The 17,613-nt window shown below is 38.7% G+C and overlaps 2 protein-coding genes across 4 annotated transcripts in view; both read left to right on the top strand.

The window, feature by feature from the left end:
- lrwd1 (leucine-rich repeats and WD repeat domain containing 1) overlaps positions 1-5,929 on the top strand; it is a 9,183-nt gene extending 3,254 nt beyond the window's left edge. Inside the window, exons 7-16 of one of the 3 annotated variants that reach the window (XM_014019652.1) lie at positions 584-937; positions 1,257-1,371; positions 1,468-1,574; positions 1,679-1,889; positions 2,165-2,237; positions 3,528-3,671; positions 3,748-3,854; positions 4,204-4,365; positions 4,512-4,621; positions 5,235-5,929. In XM_014019652.1, the coding sequence (XP_013875106.1) occupies positions 584-937; positions 1,257-1,371; positions 1,468-1,574; positions 1,679-1,889; positions 2,165-2,237; positions 3,528-3,671; positions 3,748-3,854; positions 4,204-4,365; positions 4,512-4,621; positions 5,235-5,387 (1,536 nt within the window). In that variant the 3' untranslated portion in view covers positions 5,388-5,929. Of the gene's footprint in view, positions 1-583; positions 938-1,253; positions 1,372-1,467; positions 1,575-1,678; positions 1,890-2,164; positions 2,238-3,527; positions 3,672-3,747; positions 3,855-4,203; positions 4,366-4,511; positions 4,622-5,234 lie in introns of all 3 variants that reach the window. The other 2 variants (XM_014019653.1, XM_014019651.1) reach the window with 2 other exon arrangements.
- A 925-nt stretch (positions 5,930-6,854) lies between these two features.
- bckdk (branched chain ketoacid dehydrogenase kinase) lies at positions 6,855-16,992 on the top strand. The gene is made up of 11 exons (XM_014019650.1): positions 6,855-7,247; positions 9,564-9,632; positions 9,766-9,876; positions 12,103-12,150; positions 12,613-12,732; positions 12,903-13,001; positions 13,223-13,296; positions 13,746-13,874; positions 13,968-14,057; positions 14,145-14,300; positions 14,447-16,992. Exons 1-11 carry the CDS (start codon positions 7,002-7,004, stop codon positions 14,589-14,591), a joined length of 1,287 nt encoding a protein of 428 aa, XP_013875104.1. The 5' UTR covers positions 6,855-7,001; the 3' UTR covers positions 14,592-16,992.
- Positions 16,993-17,613: the final 621 nt, after the last annotated feature.

Genomic DNA, 17,613 nt, shown 5'->3' with positions numbered 1-17,613 from the left:
ATCTATATCTATCTATCTATCTATCTATCTATCTATCTATCTATCTATCTATCTATCTATCTATCATCTATCTATCATCTATCTATCATCTATCATCTATCTATCATCTATCATCTATCTATCTATCATCTATCTATCTATCATCTATCTATCTATCATCTATCTATCTATCTATCTATCTATCTATTTTATTGAACGCACCACATTACAAATAAAATTAAAACAATACAATAAAAAAATAAATGTTCAAAGGAGTGGGTAGAAGTACAAACTTATTAAAATCCACCACTTCTCCAGCAACTTCAAAAAAAATTTTCTCCTATTCATAGGTATCATYTGTATACCTTCATTCCACTTTCATATTCCTGCTTAATGCAACATATTCAATAATATGCTAATAATAATATTAATAGCTCTAATAAAGCTGTGCAACAACAGCATCTAATTTCCCTCTGGGATCAATAAAGTATATTTGAATTTGAAATAGTTCCTCATATTTTGTGTAAATTCTGTGAAGTTCTGATGAAATATTATAGATCTAAATTGTTTTAAAGTTTTTTTTGTTTGTATTTGTTGTCTTCAGGATGTCTCTACACCTTCCAAAAGGAAGCGGACTGAAGCGGCTTCCGGCATAAACCTGATGCCTCGCAAACAGTTGCGCTCCGATCTTCCAGCCTCTCCCGTGCAAAACAGCCCTCTCAAAATCAGCCTTCGTCCAAAACGTCAGAGTGAAACTCAGACCAGCATCAGCCCCCTCAGGACAGACAGAGCTCTGTCCACTCCCCCCAAAACCCAGCCGAAGGCAGAGACGCCCAGGAGAAGTCTGAAAGTTCCTCAAACTAAAGAGGAGAAAACTCCAGTAGAACGGAGGAAAGATTCAAGCAAAGGCAGGAACGCTCACGTGCTGCCCATAACAAAGACTTTAAACAAAACTCAGGTAAAGTATAAAAATAATACTTAACCTGCTGATATTTCTAAACCACAAAATACTATCTGACATAAAAAAAACTGGTTGACAATTGTTTAAAATATACAAAATGGTATAAATGGCGTTCCTAGTTATATGTAATGTGCTGTTATTAGTTTAAAGTTGACTCACCACATGGCTATACTAAGAAGATTAGCAACAATATGCTTTTTACCATGCTCATGCCTTTTTTTTTTTTTGCTATTTTATTAATTTTAAAATCTGTTTTCAAAGCCTGCTCTCACCGTTCTCTCCCTTCTTGATTTTCCTCGTTTGTCTCCTGCAGCAGCCGGTGCGTCTGCAGCCGCTGCACGTGCTGCAGTGTCACAGTAAATACGACAGCTCAGAGGACTTCTCCACCCAGCTGTGGGCCTGCGCCTTCCAGCCGTGTTCAGAGTTCTCTGGTACCGATGAACGCCTCGTGTTCACTCATGCTCATCCACGATCAGACGTGGCCTCAACGATTCAAGTAAAGTGAACGTTTGTTCTTGCTACGACAGGAGACGGCGGGGAAAGCCGCTTGGTGGCTACATGCGGAGGAGACTCTCTGTGTGTGATCGACTGTGAAACTGGGGTGGTGATGAAGAAGTACAAAGTTCCTGGAGAAGTACGACTAGTTTCCTTTAACRTTGACAACAGCTGACATGTTGGTTAAAAACGGATTAGATTAAGCTGCAGGGAGCCTAAGTTGTCCGTYGTTTCTCACATCAGGAGTTCTTCTCCCTGGCCTGGTCCACAGTGCTGATGTCCAGAGGAGAGAAGGCACCAGCTCAGCTCTGCAGCATTCTCGCTGCCGGCGGGAGGAGAGGACTCGTCAAACTGATTCATCCCAGGAACAACGTGGCGTACGGCGAGTTCCGAGCCAGCAGGAAGTCTCTGTCTGCCCTCCGCTTCAACCACCAACAGGGAAACTTTCTGTTCAGTGAGTTTAAATCACACAAGCTTATATCGTTTTAMAGGCTGTCGTTCAGGACGTCTTACATTAGAAACGTAAAAATATTTTTTGCAGCTTTGGGCAGATAAGTTCAGATGTACCCAGAGCCACAAGTTTTATTTTATTTGTTTATTTTGTTGTTAAAGACGTGTGGACGATGTTATATCCACCATGTCTGTTTTAATCTTCCACTTCAGTTTCCTTCATCACGCTCAGTTTTATAGAMAATGTCTCGATGAACTTTACTGAATGGTCTCTTGCAGCTGGATCCTACGACAACAAGATAATGTTGTGGGATATCGGCGGAGTGGACAGCAGTTATAACTTCAAAGTTGTGTAAGTTTCTGAAAAAAATAATCACGTTTATTTTTAACAGTAAATATTTTTTTGTCATTCCCAATTTAAAAAATGCAAAAAGTACTTTTTTGGCTTTATTCACTTGTCACAGGTTCAGTACTAGGATAAATAAAGTTTAATCTTTGACAAAAAATGAGAAAACTAAAAATAACTGTATAAAACCAAAAYGAATAATCAGGAAAGATCAAAATTTTAAAGGGATCCAGGATTAGTTAAACATTAGACTTTATTTTGTAAACATTTAACTGTGAAATAACGACTGTAAAAATGCTGTAGGCTGTTTAGTTTTTATAATTTTTAAACTAAATTTTAAAAAATATTTTACACAGTTTGAGCCATTTTATTTACACACAAAGCATTCTGGGTAAACGATGACGTGGATAGGTCCTCGGTGTGAGGCTGCTAGTGAGCTATATCCACCCTGAAGGTTAATCTTGGACAATATCTGATGATCGACTCTTTTAAATGAAACCAGAGAGCGTTGACAGAGAGGAGAAGGTAGAAATGACTCAGCCTGTAACTGAAAATATGGATGGAGGACAACAGAGCTGCTTCATGGAAGAAGAACCTCAGCTTAACCTGTTAGCTTTAGCATTAGCCCTGACGCTATCACCATATATATGTATTAGCTCAGCGCTACACATTCTCCTCTCGTCACTGAGGTCCTCCATCCACATGACAGAGAGGGGAACACAAAAATGACTCAGCCTGCAACTGAAAATATGGATGGAGGACCTCAGTTTAGCTTGTTTGTCGCGTTAGCACCGAGCTAATACATATAATGCGATATAGCGTCGGCGCTAAAGCTAACAGGCTAAGCTGAGGTTCTACTTCCATGAAGCAGCTCTGTTGTCCTCCATCCATATTTTCAGTTCCAGGCTGAGTCATTTCTACCTTCTCCTCTCTGTCAACGCTCTCTGGTTTCATTTAAAAGAGTCGATCATCAGATATTGTCCAAGATTAACCTTCAGGGTGGATATAGCTCGCTAGCAGCCTCGCACCGAGGACCTATCCACRTCATCATTTACCCAGAATGCTTTGTGTGTAAATAAAATGGCTCCATCTGTGTTAAAATAAATTTTTAAAATTTTACAAAACTAAACAGCCTACAGTATTTTTACAGTTAAAATGTATGTTTATCAAATAAAGTGTAATGTTACAATAATCAAGGATCCGTTAAACAGATTTACATCCTTTTTGTCAATACATTTTATTATTTTGTTTACGTTTGTGCATTTCTTTAAAACTTCACCTGCTCGGTCCTTTCAGTCAGCTGCTGGTGTTGGAAGTCAGCACGACACCTCTGCACATCTGTCTGCCCCCGACGTCCCCCAGCACACAACTCCTGAGTGCCTGTGAGAGGGGTCTGCACTGCTACAACACGCAGCTCAGTACCAACAGCACCACAAAGAGGTAAAACATTCAGAGTGTGAGCAAACTCTTCTTACTGGTTGAGTGTCACCGAGTACAACATTTATTGTTTCCTCAGTAGGTCAAAAGAAATGGAGATAACCTTTCCCATTTATGAAGAGGAGGATGACGACCATGACTACCACACCATTGACGGCCTGAGTTTTCTTACTGACGACATCGTGGGTAAGTAAAGATCTTTTATTGTGCCTCAGTCTGCTGCAGTCTAGTTCTACAAGCTCAGTAAAAGTAACCGAACTGGTAACAGTGAGTCAGAAAAATATTGTAATTGTTGCCTTTGCCTTCCCAGACTTTCATTGTCCAGACAGTTTGATTTGTCTGAATCAGAAGTAGTTTTAGTAAGAGTTCACATGATGGCGCTGTAGGAAGCTTTCTGTCCTCAAAGCTATAGAWGATCATTTTAAATCACCAGCTGGTTTAGGTTTCTGAGTTCAAACTCAAAGATCACCAGTCCATTAAAGGGATGAATGAAATGTGAGTTGAATTTCTGCCTTTTGCGTGTCGTTTGTGTTAGCCTCTAAGAGCCACATGCACGGTTTCATTTACCTGTGGAGCTGGAGCAGGACCAGGTCTCAGCGCCCCGACAAGAGGGGTGGGGCAGTGTGTGCCGTGGTCCTGGCTGAGCTGCAGTGGGCCAACACCGAGATTCCCTACCTGGCTCTGAACACCTGTCCCGGTGAGTCCCATGTTGTTTGTATTGTGTTTGGATTTTTCCATAATAAAAATGCTTTTAAGTGTTCTTTCAATTTAATACAGATCATAAAAAATACATCCTCTGGGCTAATTAGGCTAACTGCTGCTTTATCCTGTGTATATCTTTAGATCGAGCCTATGTGGTGTGTGGGGACAACGAAGGGAGAATATGGACACATCACGTCCCCAACATCCAGACAACCAGTTGTCAGAAAGAGAAACCCATTCCACCCACTGAGGTATTTATTTCTCCTAAATATTTTTGTTATATTTCTTCAAAGCTCTGCCTCTGTAAAATATTATTCTATAAAAGCCACAAGCATTTGCCTGGTTGTGTAATTAGACCTGCAGCTTCCAGGAACATGGAAATCTGAGAACTCTGTGGCTTTTACTGCAAAACAGCCAGATGGTGGATGTCTCTAAACAGCCTGGATGTAAACAAACCTCCAGACGAGCCAAACAGTGAACTGTTAAAATACCATCCACTGGAAACACCTCGTGTTTTTATACTGTGGTTTTTGTCTCAGCTGTGTGTGCTGGGTTTTATTTATATCACTGGGATGTTTATGGACATTTGGTGTCACATTTAGTACAACTTCGAATTAGTGTAGGGAAAAAAAATCTGATTATCAGTCATATTTCAACAAATTTCTCCAAGGGGATAATTAATTATGTTCATTTTTTTCCACAATGCAGCATTCCCAGCAGGCTTTAGTAATAAACTGAACTTGTTTTCCATCTACACAGTTTATTCTTAGAACTTTGTGTGTTTTTAGCATTCAGTTTTGCACGAAGCAACAAATTCAACCTCAAACTTATTAAATGCCACCTTTTAATTGTTTGTTTCGTCAGGTGTTGGAGTGGCCGTCCCCGATGAGGAAAGGCCTCGGTCAGATGGAGGGTCCGTCTATCAACAGTGTAGCAATGGACTCAGAGCTGCTCTACCTGGTTGCCTTAAGTGATAAAAATCTGGTGATCATATGGAGGAGAGAGGAGTCGTCCTGAGGAACGTGGGCCGAATGTTCTAGTAAATATGACTGTTTTCAGAAAAGTTACCAAAATTAGGTATTTATTAAGGTAACATGTTGAAAATGTGATGTTTTTATTCACATTTTAAATGGTACATGAATACATAGTAATGTAAATATTTTGCTCAGACTAGCAATCTTTTAGTTTGATTTGTTGTAATTGGTTAAAAATAATGATGCTGCCTCTGATGTGAATCATCAGTATGTCTAATGGCATCAAAGCAAGACAAATATAACAAAAATGTTTTTATTATTATTACATAAATGTAAAATATGTCAAATTTAACATAAAACTCTTCTTATTACATTCTTTTAAAATGTTAAATGATAATGTTGCCAGCAGGGGTTGTGGTATATTGTGATTAAAAAAGAAACATCCGTTGTCACTGTGATACAGCTCTGTGAAAATGATCAAAACAACTTTGTTTAAATCTAGATATTTATAGTACTATGGTACTGTATGGGTAGCAATCATTGTTCAGTGGATAGCAAAATAAAGTTGTAGTTTCCCTTATTTTACATTTTTTGTGAGTTCTTTGTCAGATAAAATGTCTTTACTATGAGGCCAAAACGACGTGTTCTGCAGTGCTTACAGTGGTTTTTAATTTTGCCTACATGTCATTTTTAAATGGCACGAGAACGCTGCCGAAAATGGTTTTACCCAGCATAGATCATTAACTTCTTTTTTTTTTTTAAAGCTGGTTAACTGGATTAGAAAGAAGTTTTGTATTAGCCTGTCTTAGTTAACACTGTGGCCTATTTTTGTGTAAATGGCAGCTCAAAATTGTAATCTTTCTATTAATGCATAACGGTGTGTTCCTTAAAATTGTATAATTACATTATTCTAGAGAAAAAAAATACAATTTCTAGTGGTGGAATCTATGTTTGCGAATACAATGTAGGTAGAAGTGGGAAAAAATAATGTCCTTAATTTAGGGTACAGTTTTGCAAGCCTCACACACAAATATACTGAATTTTTCCAAAAATTATTTGTGCAAAACCTTGATACAATTTAAACACAGCTGAGTGAGACTGCATGTGAATATTCACCTATATTCTTTCAATTTTGAGTTACTTACAAACTAGACTCTAAGTCAATCCTAATCCTGTCCATTTTGGTTAGCCTACTCTAAAACTGTCAAAAAAAATGAAAGAAAAAATCTAAAATTTTGACTTGAAATGCATAGTTTAAAAATCCATATATTTTCCATTTATCTTTACATTCTACAAATTTGAGTTTAAAATTTATTATTTCTTATGGCATTGTTATAATTCCACAGAAAGGAACAATTAAGCGTCGGTGCTGCTGAAAAGTACAGTACGTGCCGTGTGTTCATGTAAGGGGTGTGGTTTCTTCTTGACCCCGCCTCTCGACGAAGTCGATTGGCTTAGCGTTCGTGTCGCTAACTAAGATCTTATCCCGCTGGCCAATAGGAGCCAAGGCCTTTCTGTACCCTCTCCTTACTGTGGTACTCAGTGCCTTTGTGCACTAGGTCGAGACGACGACCTCGATGGCCTCATAACTTGCCAAAGAGTTTTGTGATTTTACGAGAACAGGGCAGCCCTGTTCGCGCTCACTGCTCGGCTCCAGATGCGTCCGGGACTGGCGGGTATAGCGGTGGAGATGCTGAGCGGTGTCACCAGCAGGGCCAGGCCGAGGCTCAGTAGCTTCTTACTGGCCCCCACAACCAAAACATTGCCGCAGATGTCAGGCACCGGGCACCGCAGATTCCGGTCCACATCATCGGCGCAGGGGTTTTCGGAGCTAGCAAGAGAGCGGTCGAAGACTGTCACTTCATTTTATAACCAGTCTGCAATAGATGTGTCAGCGGAAAAGGTAAGAATTTGGCTTTTGTGCCGGCGTTTCCCCCCAGAAGATGATGATGCATCTGTGGCTAAGAGGGAGTGCTAGCTGAAGCTTGATGGCAATGCTAGTGGTTAGCATAGTGGGTGTTGCGTTCAGGGACTGAGAAATTGCCGTAAATGTGTACGTCCTCTATTCCTCGTTCAATTAATGCTAAGGACATTCGGTTATTTACAACTCCTAAGCTAAGTGAAAAGATTAATTTAGTCTTCTTTTCCCATACAAAATAAATGTGTTACAACAAKGAATTCTAATTGTTTAAGTATTAAAATATTTCAAATTTAAAGATGAAAATGATCAAATGTGTCAACTTTGGGCTTACTTTAATTGCATGCATGCAGTTGATACGTATGTACTTCCATCAAAGTCACGGGGAGTTCATTTTTTCTTACTGTGCTCAGATCCCTGAATGCAACGTAGGAAGAACAAAATGTATTTAGCAGAGCATCTATTAAAATAAATTTACAACTCATTTGTTCGTCATAACAACTAGCAACATGGAACTATTATGAACTATAGTAATATTACTACCCTGATTAATGATAAACTGTAAAATTAGTGTTTAGATCTGTTGACATGAGGACAAATTGCTTACAGACATCATAAAGGAGTAGCCCCGGCTATCCATTTGATTTGAAMGTGCAAAATATGAAATGAAACATAAGTTTAGCATGGAATACATTAAATTCTGAAGTTTGAAAGAGTTTAATCCAGTAGTTTTGTAGATCTATTGAATACAATTCTAAAATGCGAGCCCACAGTCAATGTAAACAAAGTACTTGGCTGAATCTGCCATAAACTATGCAGTCAGTCACGTGTTTGACCTACATTAGGCTGGGCTGTGTTGGTAAACAAAAATGGCCGAACAAGACAAGAGTAGGATCAAGCAGAAGTAGTTTGGGTGGGGTGCCATAAAGCCAGAGGTCAGCATTCAAACACGTGGCCTTTTTCAAAACTTTTGTTAGGTCATTAAGTTTAGGACCTTTGCTTTTTCCCAAGGTGAACTCTCTGGCATGGTAGCTGGCAGCCAATCGCAAATATATCTTGAATGAGAAAAATACAGCACAGTTTATGTTTCTTGCTCTTTTTTCTCTCTCTGTCTTCATGACTATGCATTGAGTACCTATTAACAAGTTTTCCACCATTACAGAGTTTCTCTTGGCAAACTCAAAAGCTTTTGTTCCTGACAGAAACTTGAGTGACCCCTTCTGTAACACTCTCCTCATGTATGGCTTCGGTCCAAAATGGTCAGTTTTACTTCACTGCAAATTAAAACATGGRAAATTTACAGTTTGTAGAGTTTAGTCAGATAACTATTATATTRTCCTTCTGCGATATGTGCTTTGAAAAATGACAAAATCACATGTTAAATAAAACCTGGATTCGGCACCAAATTACACACGACTATTTCAACTTGGAAGATTAGATGACTACATTTAACCTACTTTATGACTCATTTGACAGGTTTCACACAGACAGAAGCCTCTCCCTGTTCTGCTCCTGCCTGAAACTTTTCACAGCTTTTTCTTGGGACGGCTACATCTCATAAAATAAATGCTTGTTTGACTTGTGCATGCTAGAGCTCATTTATAGTTGGTCTTGAAATGAGATTCAATCAGTCAGGCAGGCAAACGGAGGTGATCAGGTTTGTTTTCTTCTTTTAACCCACAGACTGTTAAAAGCTTTTGTAAAGATTTACTTTAACACAGTGACGTGTCGATGTCTGTGTTGCAAATCGTGTTGCACAACATGGTTTTGTCGGCGTCACGGTTCTCAGATATGTAATTTTATCCGGTCATTGTGTGTGCTATGGTCCAGATAATTTGATTGGGTTCTTTTTACAGTCCTATGGCTGGATTTTGACACCTGTGTGAATCTGTGAGGTTTGGTTATGATAATTGGCTGAATTTTGTCACATCGTTAACTAATGCCATTTAATTTCTTTTTATTAATATAAAACATTTTACACTCAAAACCTTATGATTAATTTGTAAATATGCTTATAAAAGCTCTAAAAGATTCACCATATTTAAAGTTATTAGTTTGATGTTTGTGATTAAACATTTAACTTCTTGTGCCCTTTTTTAAAAATTAAATTAAACTTAGATATACTTTACTAAATTCACAACGTACTAAGTTAAATAAAAGAAAACAAAAAGCAATTTAAGCAATACTAATTGTCTCATTTTTTTAAAGAAGCACAAAATAGTTTTTTTTCTCTGATTTTTCCACATCCTTACATTGCTGCTGTGGTTGTGTACGTGACTTTGCTTGTCTTTGTGTTTCCAGGCCTCAGTGCGACTAACCTTAGCAACCCTCCTGTATTCTGGGAAATCTCCAGAGGGACACCACATCTTGGTAAACATTTTCTCTGCTCTTGAGTTCTGCAGAGTGCGTGTTAAAACAACCTGGCTGCAGAGACTCTCTACTCACGTGGATCTCACTCTCTCTCTCCCCGTGTGTGTGTGTTTGTGTGTGTGTGTGATCTCAGAGCAGTGCCAAGTACCTTCACAAGGAGCTGCCTGTGCGAATCGCCCACCGCATCAAGGGCTTCCGCAGTTTGCCCTTCATTATTGGTTGCAACCCCACTATTCTGCAAGTGGTAAGGACAAAACTCCTCAAACGTTCTGAGCTTCAGTCTGAATTTCCAGAATATGGAAGCAGGAAAGAAGATTTCCAACCATTTTTCTCCAAAAAGTTGGAAAGAGGCAGTAAATAAAAATATAATAATTGATTACTAATAATTTTATATATATTTTAAAAAGAAAATCATAAAAAATGTACACAATTTTATATGTATGCAGAGGTTTTTTTTTTATAAACACCATAGTGTGTCACATTGTTGATATAATATGATGTTTTGTTTTTTTTCCTCATCTATCCTTGTATGGTTTTTAGTTTTTCTGTTAAGGGTTGCACCGCCTCATGATGTCTTTATGAAGATGATCCTTGCTCTGTGCAGGGTCTGTGGCTGCACGACCCAGGGCACCTGTTCTCCTATGTTTGTTATGTTCTGTCTTCTTCTGAATGGATGTTCTGAACTGTAATTTCATTGTGCTCTGTACAATGAAAATAAAGGCTTATCTTATCTTATCTTATCTTATCTTATCTTATCTTATCTTATCTTATCTTAAACAAACTCTTCTAATTCTGTGCCAAAAATAATGTTTAATTCTGCTTGAGTAAAAAGTTTCTACGTTACAAAAGTTACTGCTGAGGTTTTGATTAAAAAGAGTAGAAGTTGGTGTGTCCGTGTGTAGGGCTGCCACAAACGATTATTTTTATAATCGATTAATCACCGATTATTTTTTCGATTAGTCGACTAATCAGATCATACGTTAATTGAATATAAAACATAAAACTTATCGCACAAGAATGCAGCTGCTATTATATAACCATGGTTAGATTTTAGCTATATGCTAACTAAAAATAATTGCTGTGGAAGGTAAGTTCTGCTCTGCAGATATTGCACAGGTTTCTCTTTCATTTTCTTAAAATGATCCCACACTTTGAGCTCTGTTGCTGGGTAGCCATGATACCAGAGCCTGTCTGTATAATGTCTTATAACGTCCACAGCCTACCCCAGTTACCACTACTGTGCATGTGTGTCAAGGACAGAAAGGCAGATGTGGCAGTCGAAGGTGTCAAAGCAGTTTGGAGAGAAAAACAAAGTAAAGAACAAAAAAAAAAAAAAAGAAAACGATTAATCGATTATTAAATTAGTCATCGATTATTTTAATAATGGATTAGTCGTCGATTAATCGTGGCAGCCCTATCCGTGTGGGCGTAACGTTTCAGTTCCTCCTGATGAGAGATGAAAACAATAAACAGCACATTTCGTTGACTTGGGTAAAATATCAGCTGTACTTTTCTCACCGTAAACAAAAGCTCAGTTCTAGCTGGAGCGAGCTGAATATTTTGTCCCATCCAAAAGGTTTCTCCCGCTGCTTTTGTTCACCTTAGGGAGGATTGAGTGTCGCTCAAACAACGGGAGTGAACGACTTTGTATTTATCTCCTGGATTTACCTGAACAAGTCTCTGAATTGATGCTGTTTGTTTTCGATGAGTGTGAATAAGTTCACAGCTGGTCTCACTTTGGTCATTTCTCAGAAGTTTTGTTTTGTTAAATTTTATTTCCTTTTTTACTGAAAAGGAGAAGCTGACATGCCTAAAAAGCCTTCTTCAACTCTACGCCCAGGCTGTCTTTCATTAGCTGTGATTATTATTATTGTCTGCCTAATGAAGCAACTAGAAGTGCAAAGTTTTTCCGTCTGAAACGAAGAAGAGCAATTAAGTTTTCTCCCATGAAATCAGCAGGAACACATTGTTCTCTGAGTCGTGTTTGTTTAAAATTCCTCCAAACTCGCTTTTGTACAAATGTTGGGACATGTTGTCCGAACTGCCATTACAAAATAAGCTGTTCAAACTTTATTTTAACTTGTAACCAAAAAAAAAAAAAAATTGTGACATAATAGCTGAGTCTGCATATCTCTCAGCTGGTTTCTTCTGGTAAGCTTTTCTCAACTGCTGCTTTGTTCCTGATGAACTTTCACCCACATTCCTCCTCCTTTGTCATCGCTGAGCTTTCTGTGCCGATTGCATAAAACAAAACTCCTTTCATAAAAAAGAAAGGCTGTTCAAACTTCAAATAAAGTTTATTGCAGAGGGTTGTTCTGTGGGGCGCACAGAGGAAAGGTTCCAGTGTTGCCGGGGGGCCTGGTGAGGGTCTGGTTGTGTGATACTGTCAGCTTGAACAGATGGTTCCAGAGATTTATCCTGACTAAAGCCCTTTGTTTTTTGTTTTTTTGTGTGTGTTTTTTTCCCTCAGCACGAATTGTACATCAGAGCGTATCACATGCTGTGCGACTTTCCTCAGGTGAGCATTGCACACAAACAGGAAGTAGTGCACAGACAAGCTCTGACAGGCCGACTCGGGTTGACAAGTTCAACTTCAGACTTTCTCAGGGAGGGGTTTTGATTTCGGGGCAAAACAGGAAACGTGAACATTTGCYGGTAAATCTCTGATTGGCCTAAAAATAGCAGCTCTGTGATTGGTTGAAGAATTCAGCTCCGAGTCATTTCTTAATGTAAACATTTATTAATCAAATGTAGGTGCACATGGCTGTGAAAGGTTGATTTACTCTTACAGATTTGTTTGTTTTCCCTTTTTGTCACCCAAGTTTCAAATCATCAAACACATTAGACAAAAAAAAAACGCTTGGGTAAATAAAAAAATGCTGTTTTCAAATTATGATCTCATTTTAAACAGTAACAAATATCTGAGCTCCAGGAAAATCAGGATCTGCAGGTTGAACGTGACGTTTATGTGTCTGGACAGATCGAGGACCAGGAAGCGGAGGCTCGTTTCTGTAAGCTGGTGCAGCAGCTGCTGGATGACCATAAAGACGTGGTCACCATGCTGGCCCAGGGCTTCAGGGAGTGTCGCCGGCACATCCAGGTACCACAAGAGCTGCGCTTCCAGTTTGGTTGCTTGTGAAGGATTCATTTATTATTTCTTCCCAGGTTGTTGTCTTTAATTATTGATGGTCTCTTTTGCCATTAGATTATTATATGTTGGAGCTGCTAATCAACTTTTAAAATAAACTTTCTTTTTTTTTGCTCTTCCAGGACGAGACCATTATCAGAAACTTTCTGGATACAACGCTGTGCTCTCGTTTGGGAATCCGTATGTTGGCCACACACCATCTCGCCCTGCATGAAGATAATGTAAGTCTGATAATCCCATGATTTAAACTGCTGGGTATTCAAAGAGCAACATATAGCAWCTGGAGGAAAAGCTTCATTATTATCGGAGTAATCTAAATTGTCACATTTTCTAATCAAATCTTTTATGGCTGCTGAGTTTATATTACTAGATGTTCTGGATTATCTAAGAACCACATCTGTGGGAAAAAAAAACGTGATTTGTTTGTGTTTTTTTGTTTCAGCCTGATTTCATTGGGATCATATGCAGACGTCTGTCTCCTAAAAAGATCGTAGAAAAGTGGGTGGACTTCGCCAGGTGAGTTTTAATTGGCAGTAGATTTATTTATAAATGTAAAATCTGTGAAAATGAAATAAAATATGAATTAATAGGCTGCTCATTAGCTAAGATATTATTTTGTATTCTATGCTTCCTTTTTGGTAGAGAAGACAAGCCAGTTGTTGCTTTTTAAGATGTTTAGTCAAACTCAAATAAAAAACAACTTTTTATACGTCTAAGAAAAATAAGATACAACTTGTCTGTCGCTCCATGATGTCATTGAAAACCCWTTTTTTGCTTTTTTAAATTTTAGTTAAGTTTCCTAAAGCCTCTGAACAATTAGGATCCCTCCATACACTTTAAACTTTAACATTTAAACTTTGCCTCTGGAAACTCCTGGATGGTTTAATTTTTCAGCGCACATGTTAGTAAAACGGTTATTGTATTTACACTTGTACATGACGACTAATGCCCCTGGTGCCCAACAGACGTCTGTGTGAACACCAGTACGGTAACTCTCCGAGGGTGAGGATCAACGGACACGTAGCGGCTCGATTCCCCTTCATCCCTCTGCCTCTGGATTACATCCTGCCGGAGCTYCTGAAGAACGCCATGAGGTACAACACCACAAACATGTTGACGGAAGTTCAGATCCTTTTCTGTGTTTTGTTTAGTTTTTTGTTATATACCTTTTTACTTCATCTCTTTAGAGCTACCATGGAAAGCCATCTGGACACCCCCTACAACGTTCCTGATGTCGTCGTCACCATCGCCAACAACGACATTGACTTTGTGATTAGGTGAGCTCCAGCGACCGATGTGGTGGGAGAAAATGTAGCGACACGAGTCAGCTGACACCAGACTCCGTTTGTTTTCTCTGATCTTAGGATTTCAGACCGTGGAGGCGGCATTCCTCATAATATAATCGACAAAGTGATGGACTACCACTTCAGCACGGCAGAGGAGAGCGCGCAGGACCCCCGCATGAGCAACCTCTTCAACACCATCACCAACAGTGGGAATCAGTCCAGCCCCATGCACGGGTGAGGTTGTCAGCCTGATCGTCACCTGGTTTTAGATGCACCCCGAACCTGCGGCTTGTCTTTCAGCTCGTTTTTTTAATTTTTTTTTTTTCACCGACATAAATTTGTTTACCGTCACCATTTGTATTCCTCTCTGCGCTCCACAGTTTTGGGTTTGGCCTGCCTACATCCAGGGCGTACGCCGAGTACCTCGGGGGGTCTCTGTCCGTGCAGTCCATGCAGGGCATCGGCACGGACGTCTACCTGCGCCTGCGCCACATCGACGGCAAGGGAGAGAGYTTCAGAGTGTGAAGCCCCCCCACCAAAAAGGAATCAGGCCACGCAAGAGGGTTTCCCACCACGAAGATAAGCAACGATGGGTTTATTTSTCCACAGAGTGGCAGCCTTCACATCGTTTCATCAGTGTTTTTATTTCCTTTTCTTTAGAYTGATTATAAGCTATGTTAGCTCTCAAATTTCATTTGTTCTCCTTTGGCGTTTCGTACCCTGTGGCATGTCGTCTCMAAGTCTCTGCGGCTCATGGATTTTTGAATGTTTTGATGATCGGGACAAACTGTGCATGATAGTGGACACTGATGGTAACGAGCGAGAGGAAGGACAGAAAGAAGAGCTTTGTTGTTTTTTTTTTAAGAAGAAGTTAATTTGAAGTTACTTRTTGTGTAGCCTTAATGTAGAAATGAAGCTTCAGAAACACTCCATCCTTGTTGAAAACTCCTTTAAAGCTGCTCACAGCTTCCGTTTGGATCATCAGAGCCGTAGTTTAATTGACCACAGGCGGCATTAAAAATCACATTTTAGGTCAAAATCAAAGGTCTACAAAATAAACTTGTGTGAGTAGCACACAAGGTAAACTCCAGAGTCTTCGTTGAGCATTTATTTTATTTGATCAACCTTTTACCCTGTAAGTGAAAGAACTCTCTAAGGCTCTTAAATAGTCCAAACTGCCAAAACACCAAATGCTCGTTAACATCTTCAGGTCTCGTTTTGCTCGGAGACAAGTCGCCCACAAAAAACAAGACAAACAAACATCTTTGTTCAGTGGTTTTGTGGATCTTTCTGGCTGGGAAGGCGACGGATGTTCAGCTGCCTTACCGTACGACTCAAGTCCCTGAAGTGCATGCTGATTTTTACTCGTCTTCATTTCTGTTAGATGCCTTCACCATGTCAGTCACGCTCATTAGTTTGATGTTTTGCACAATAAATAGATATCACATTTGTAACRCTCGGCGCCTTCACCAGTCGTCGCTGTTTATTCTAACCACCCACAAAGTAACAATATATTGTCTTTTTTTTCTATTTTCTTTAACAGTCTGGGTTGAACTTATAGAGTTTTTGATGAGACAGGGTCAACAAGGTTTCTTGCACTAAAAAAGTTTCTTGATTGGCTTAAGTTGCTACTAACTTTTCAGCCGATGAACTCCAGATCTCAGCTTGATTTTGTAAATATATCAACGTAASTGTCCTCATCTTTTCTTTGCGATTACATCCGCTTTACTCAAAATGTACCAAAAAAAAAAAAGATTCATCCTAAAACTGTAAAATCTCAACCGATCATAATTGCGATGCAAATATGGCACGCAGCATAAAAAAACAGTTACAGCCCCCGACTTCATGCAGCGTCTTCATTTTTTTCACTGAAAATGGACAGTTGTTCCTTGTGGAAAGTGAGGAATGTGTGGTGAAGACAGTTTAAAGGCATCTCTCTGAGCTGAGGCTATTGGAGACTAGTTGGTGAGTTGAAACTAAAAAAAAAATACACATAACCGTTGTTTGGTCTCATTCTGAGGGGCCAGTTTTTGAGAATCATTTAGAACTTTGCGGTAAACTAAAAAGCCAGAACGAGCAGTCCTAACATTGTTTTGAACGTTTTTCAGATTGCTGCAGTTGTGCGATTGGTTAACCTGTTGTTTTTATTTTATTTTTTTTACAATTACTTTTTTTATTAGCAGCTCATGTTACTGTATGTTCTGTCATAATTCTAAACTAAAAGGGCATTAGGAGTCTAGTTTATATTTGCTTTTTGGACTCATCTGCATGCTGTTTTCTCAAAAAGCTAACTCGCATAAACAGTGACCTTACTGAGATTTTCTTTATTTTCACAAAACACACCAAATGTTTTCAATCTTACATCTGAACATCTTCATCTGCTGCTTTTGATGCTTTTTAGTTTACATTTAAATGAAATTTCGGCACCGGATCACGTCTTTGTAAGAATTAAAACATGAGGCAAAATATTTATTTATCCCACAATAGTTTTGTTTTGTTTTTTGTCACGCAATGAGAAAATCTTTTATATGAACCAGTGTGTTTCACGTACCTTTAAAGGTCTTGGAGATAAAAGTGTAAAATATGTAGTGTATGCATGTAAAAAGAGGAAGAACGTGGTTTATGTTTGTGTCCTAAAAGAGATGCATCTGATGATGATCAGCACCTTTTCAGTGCCATAAAATGAGCACTGAACGCCCTCTGCTGGCCTGGTAAAGTAAAGACAGGTTTCTTTCAAAACCTTAGAGACTATTGTTTGTTTCTGTCCTTGTTTTTCAGATCAAAACTTAAAATATATATATATTAAAATTGAATTGGAGTTTTGTTACCGACAAATGTTTCAGAGTTTTTTGTCTTCTTGACTAACAATTTCTTATGTTCTGAATTGTTCAACTCTTAGTAAATATTCAATTTTACCTGGTCAGAACTTCGTGTTGGCTTCTTTTTTTCACCACAAATTTGAAAATAACATTTTTAGTTACACTTTTTTTTAAAGTGAGGATTTGTGGAAAGTTTTTTAAACATTTTAATATCTTACCTTTTGTACATAGCTCTTTAAGGGAGACATACAGTAGATTGTACTACAGTAAATGTATTTCAAACTGCAGGGAAGCTCTACACAACATCCTACTGATGTCTATAAATTTTGCCAGACACAAGATAATTACGTTCTTAGCCTTCTTTTCTGCGTATGTTCACCAATCGCAAGACATGCCTCACTTTACAACCTCACACCTGCAAGAAAGCCCACCTCACTCACCACGTACAGTTTGAGTGAAAATAAAATAATTTTCAAGTGAAAAATGACAGAAATTACAGATAAATGTAACCATTTTTTTCTTATTTATCAAAATAAATATTGAAAGAACACAAACATTTCCAGAGATCCTTCTCATGTAAACAGTACCTAATATTTCAATGGCATTCGATCCATGTTGTACTTGCCAGTAATAAATACTGTTGTATAAAACAGTGGTTCCCAACCATTTTAGACTTGTGTACCCCTGAGCCATTTTGTCATACCACTAGTGACCCTTCAGTCAAACAT

This window comes from Austrofundulus limnaeus, unplaced genomic scaffold (assembly GCF_001266775.1).
Source record: "Austrofundulus limnaeus strain Quisiro unplaced genomic scaffold, Austrofundulus_limnaeus-1.0 Scaffold225, whole genome shotgun sequence".
Lineage (NCBI taxonomy): Eukaryota > Metazoa > Chordata > Actinopteri > Cyprinodontiformes > Rivulidae > Austrofundulus > Austrofundulus limnaeus.
Note: the sequence above shows the minus strand (reverse complement) of the source record. Positions and strands in the feature narration are given on the sequence as shown.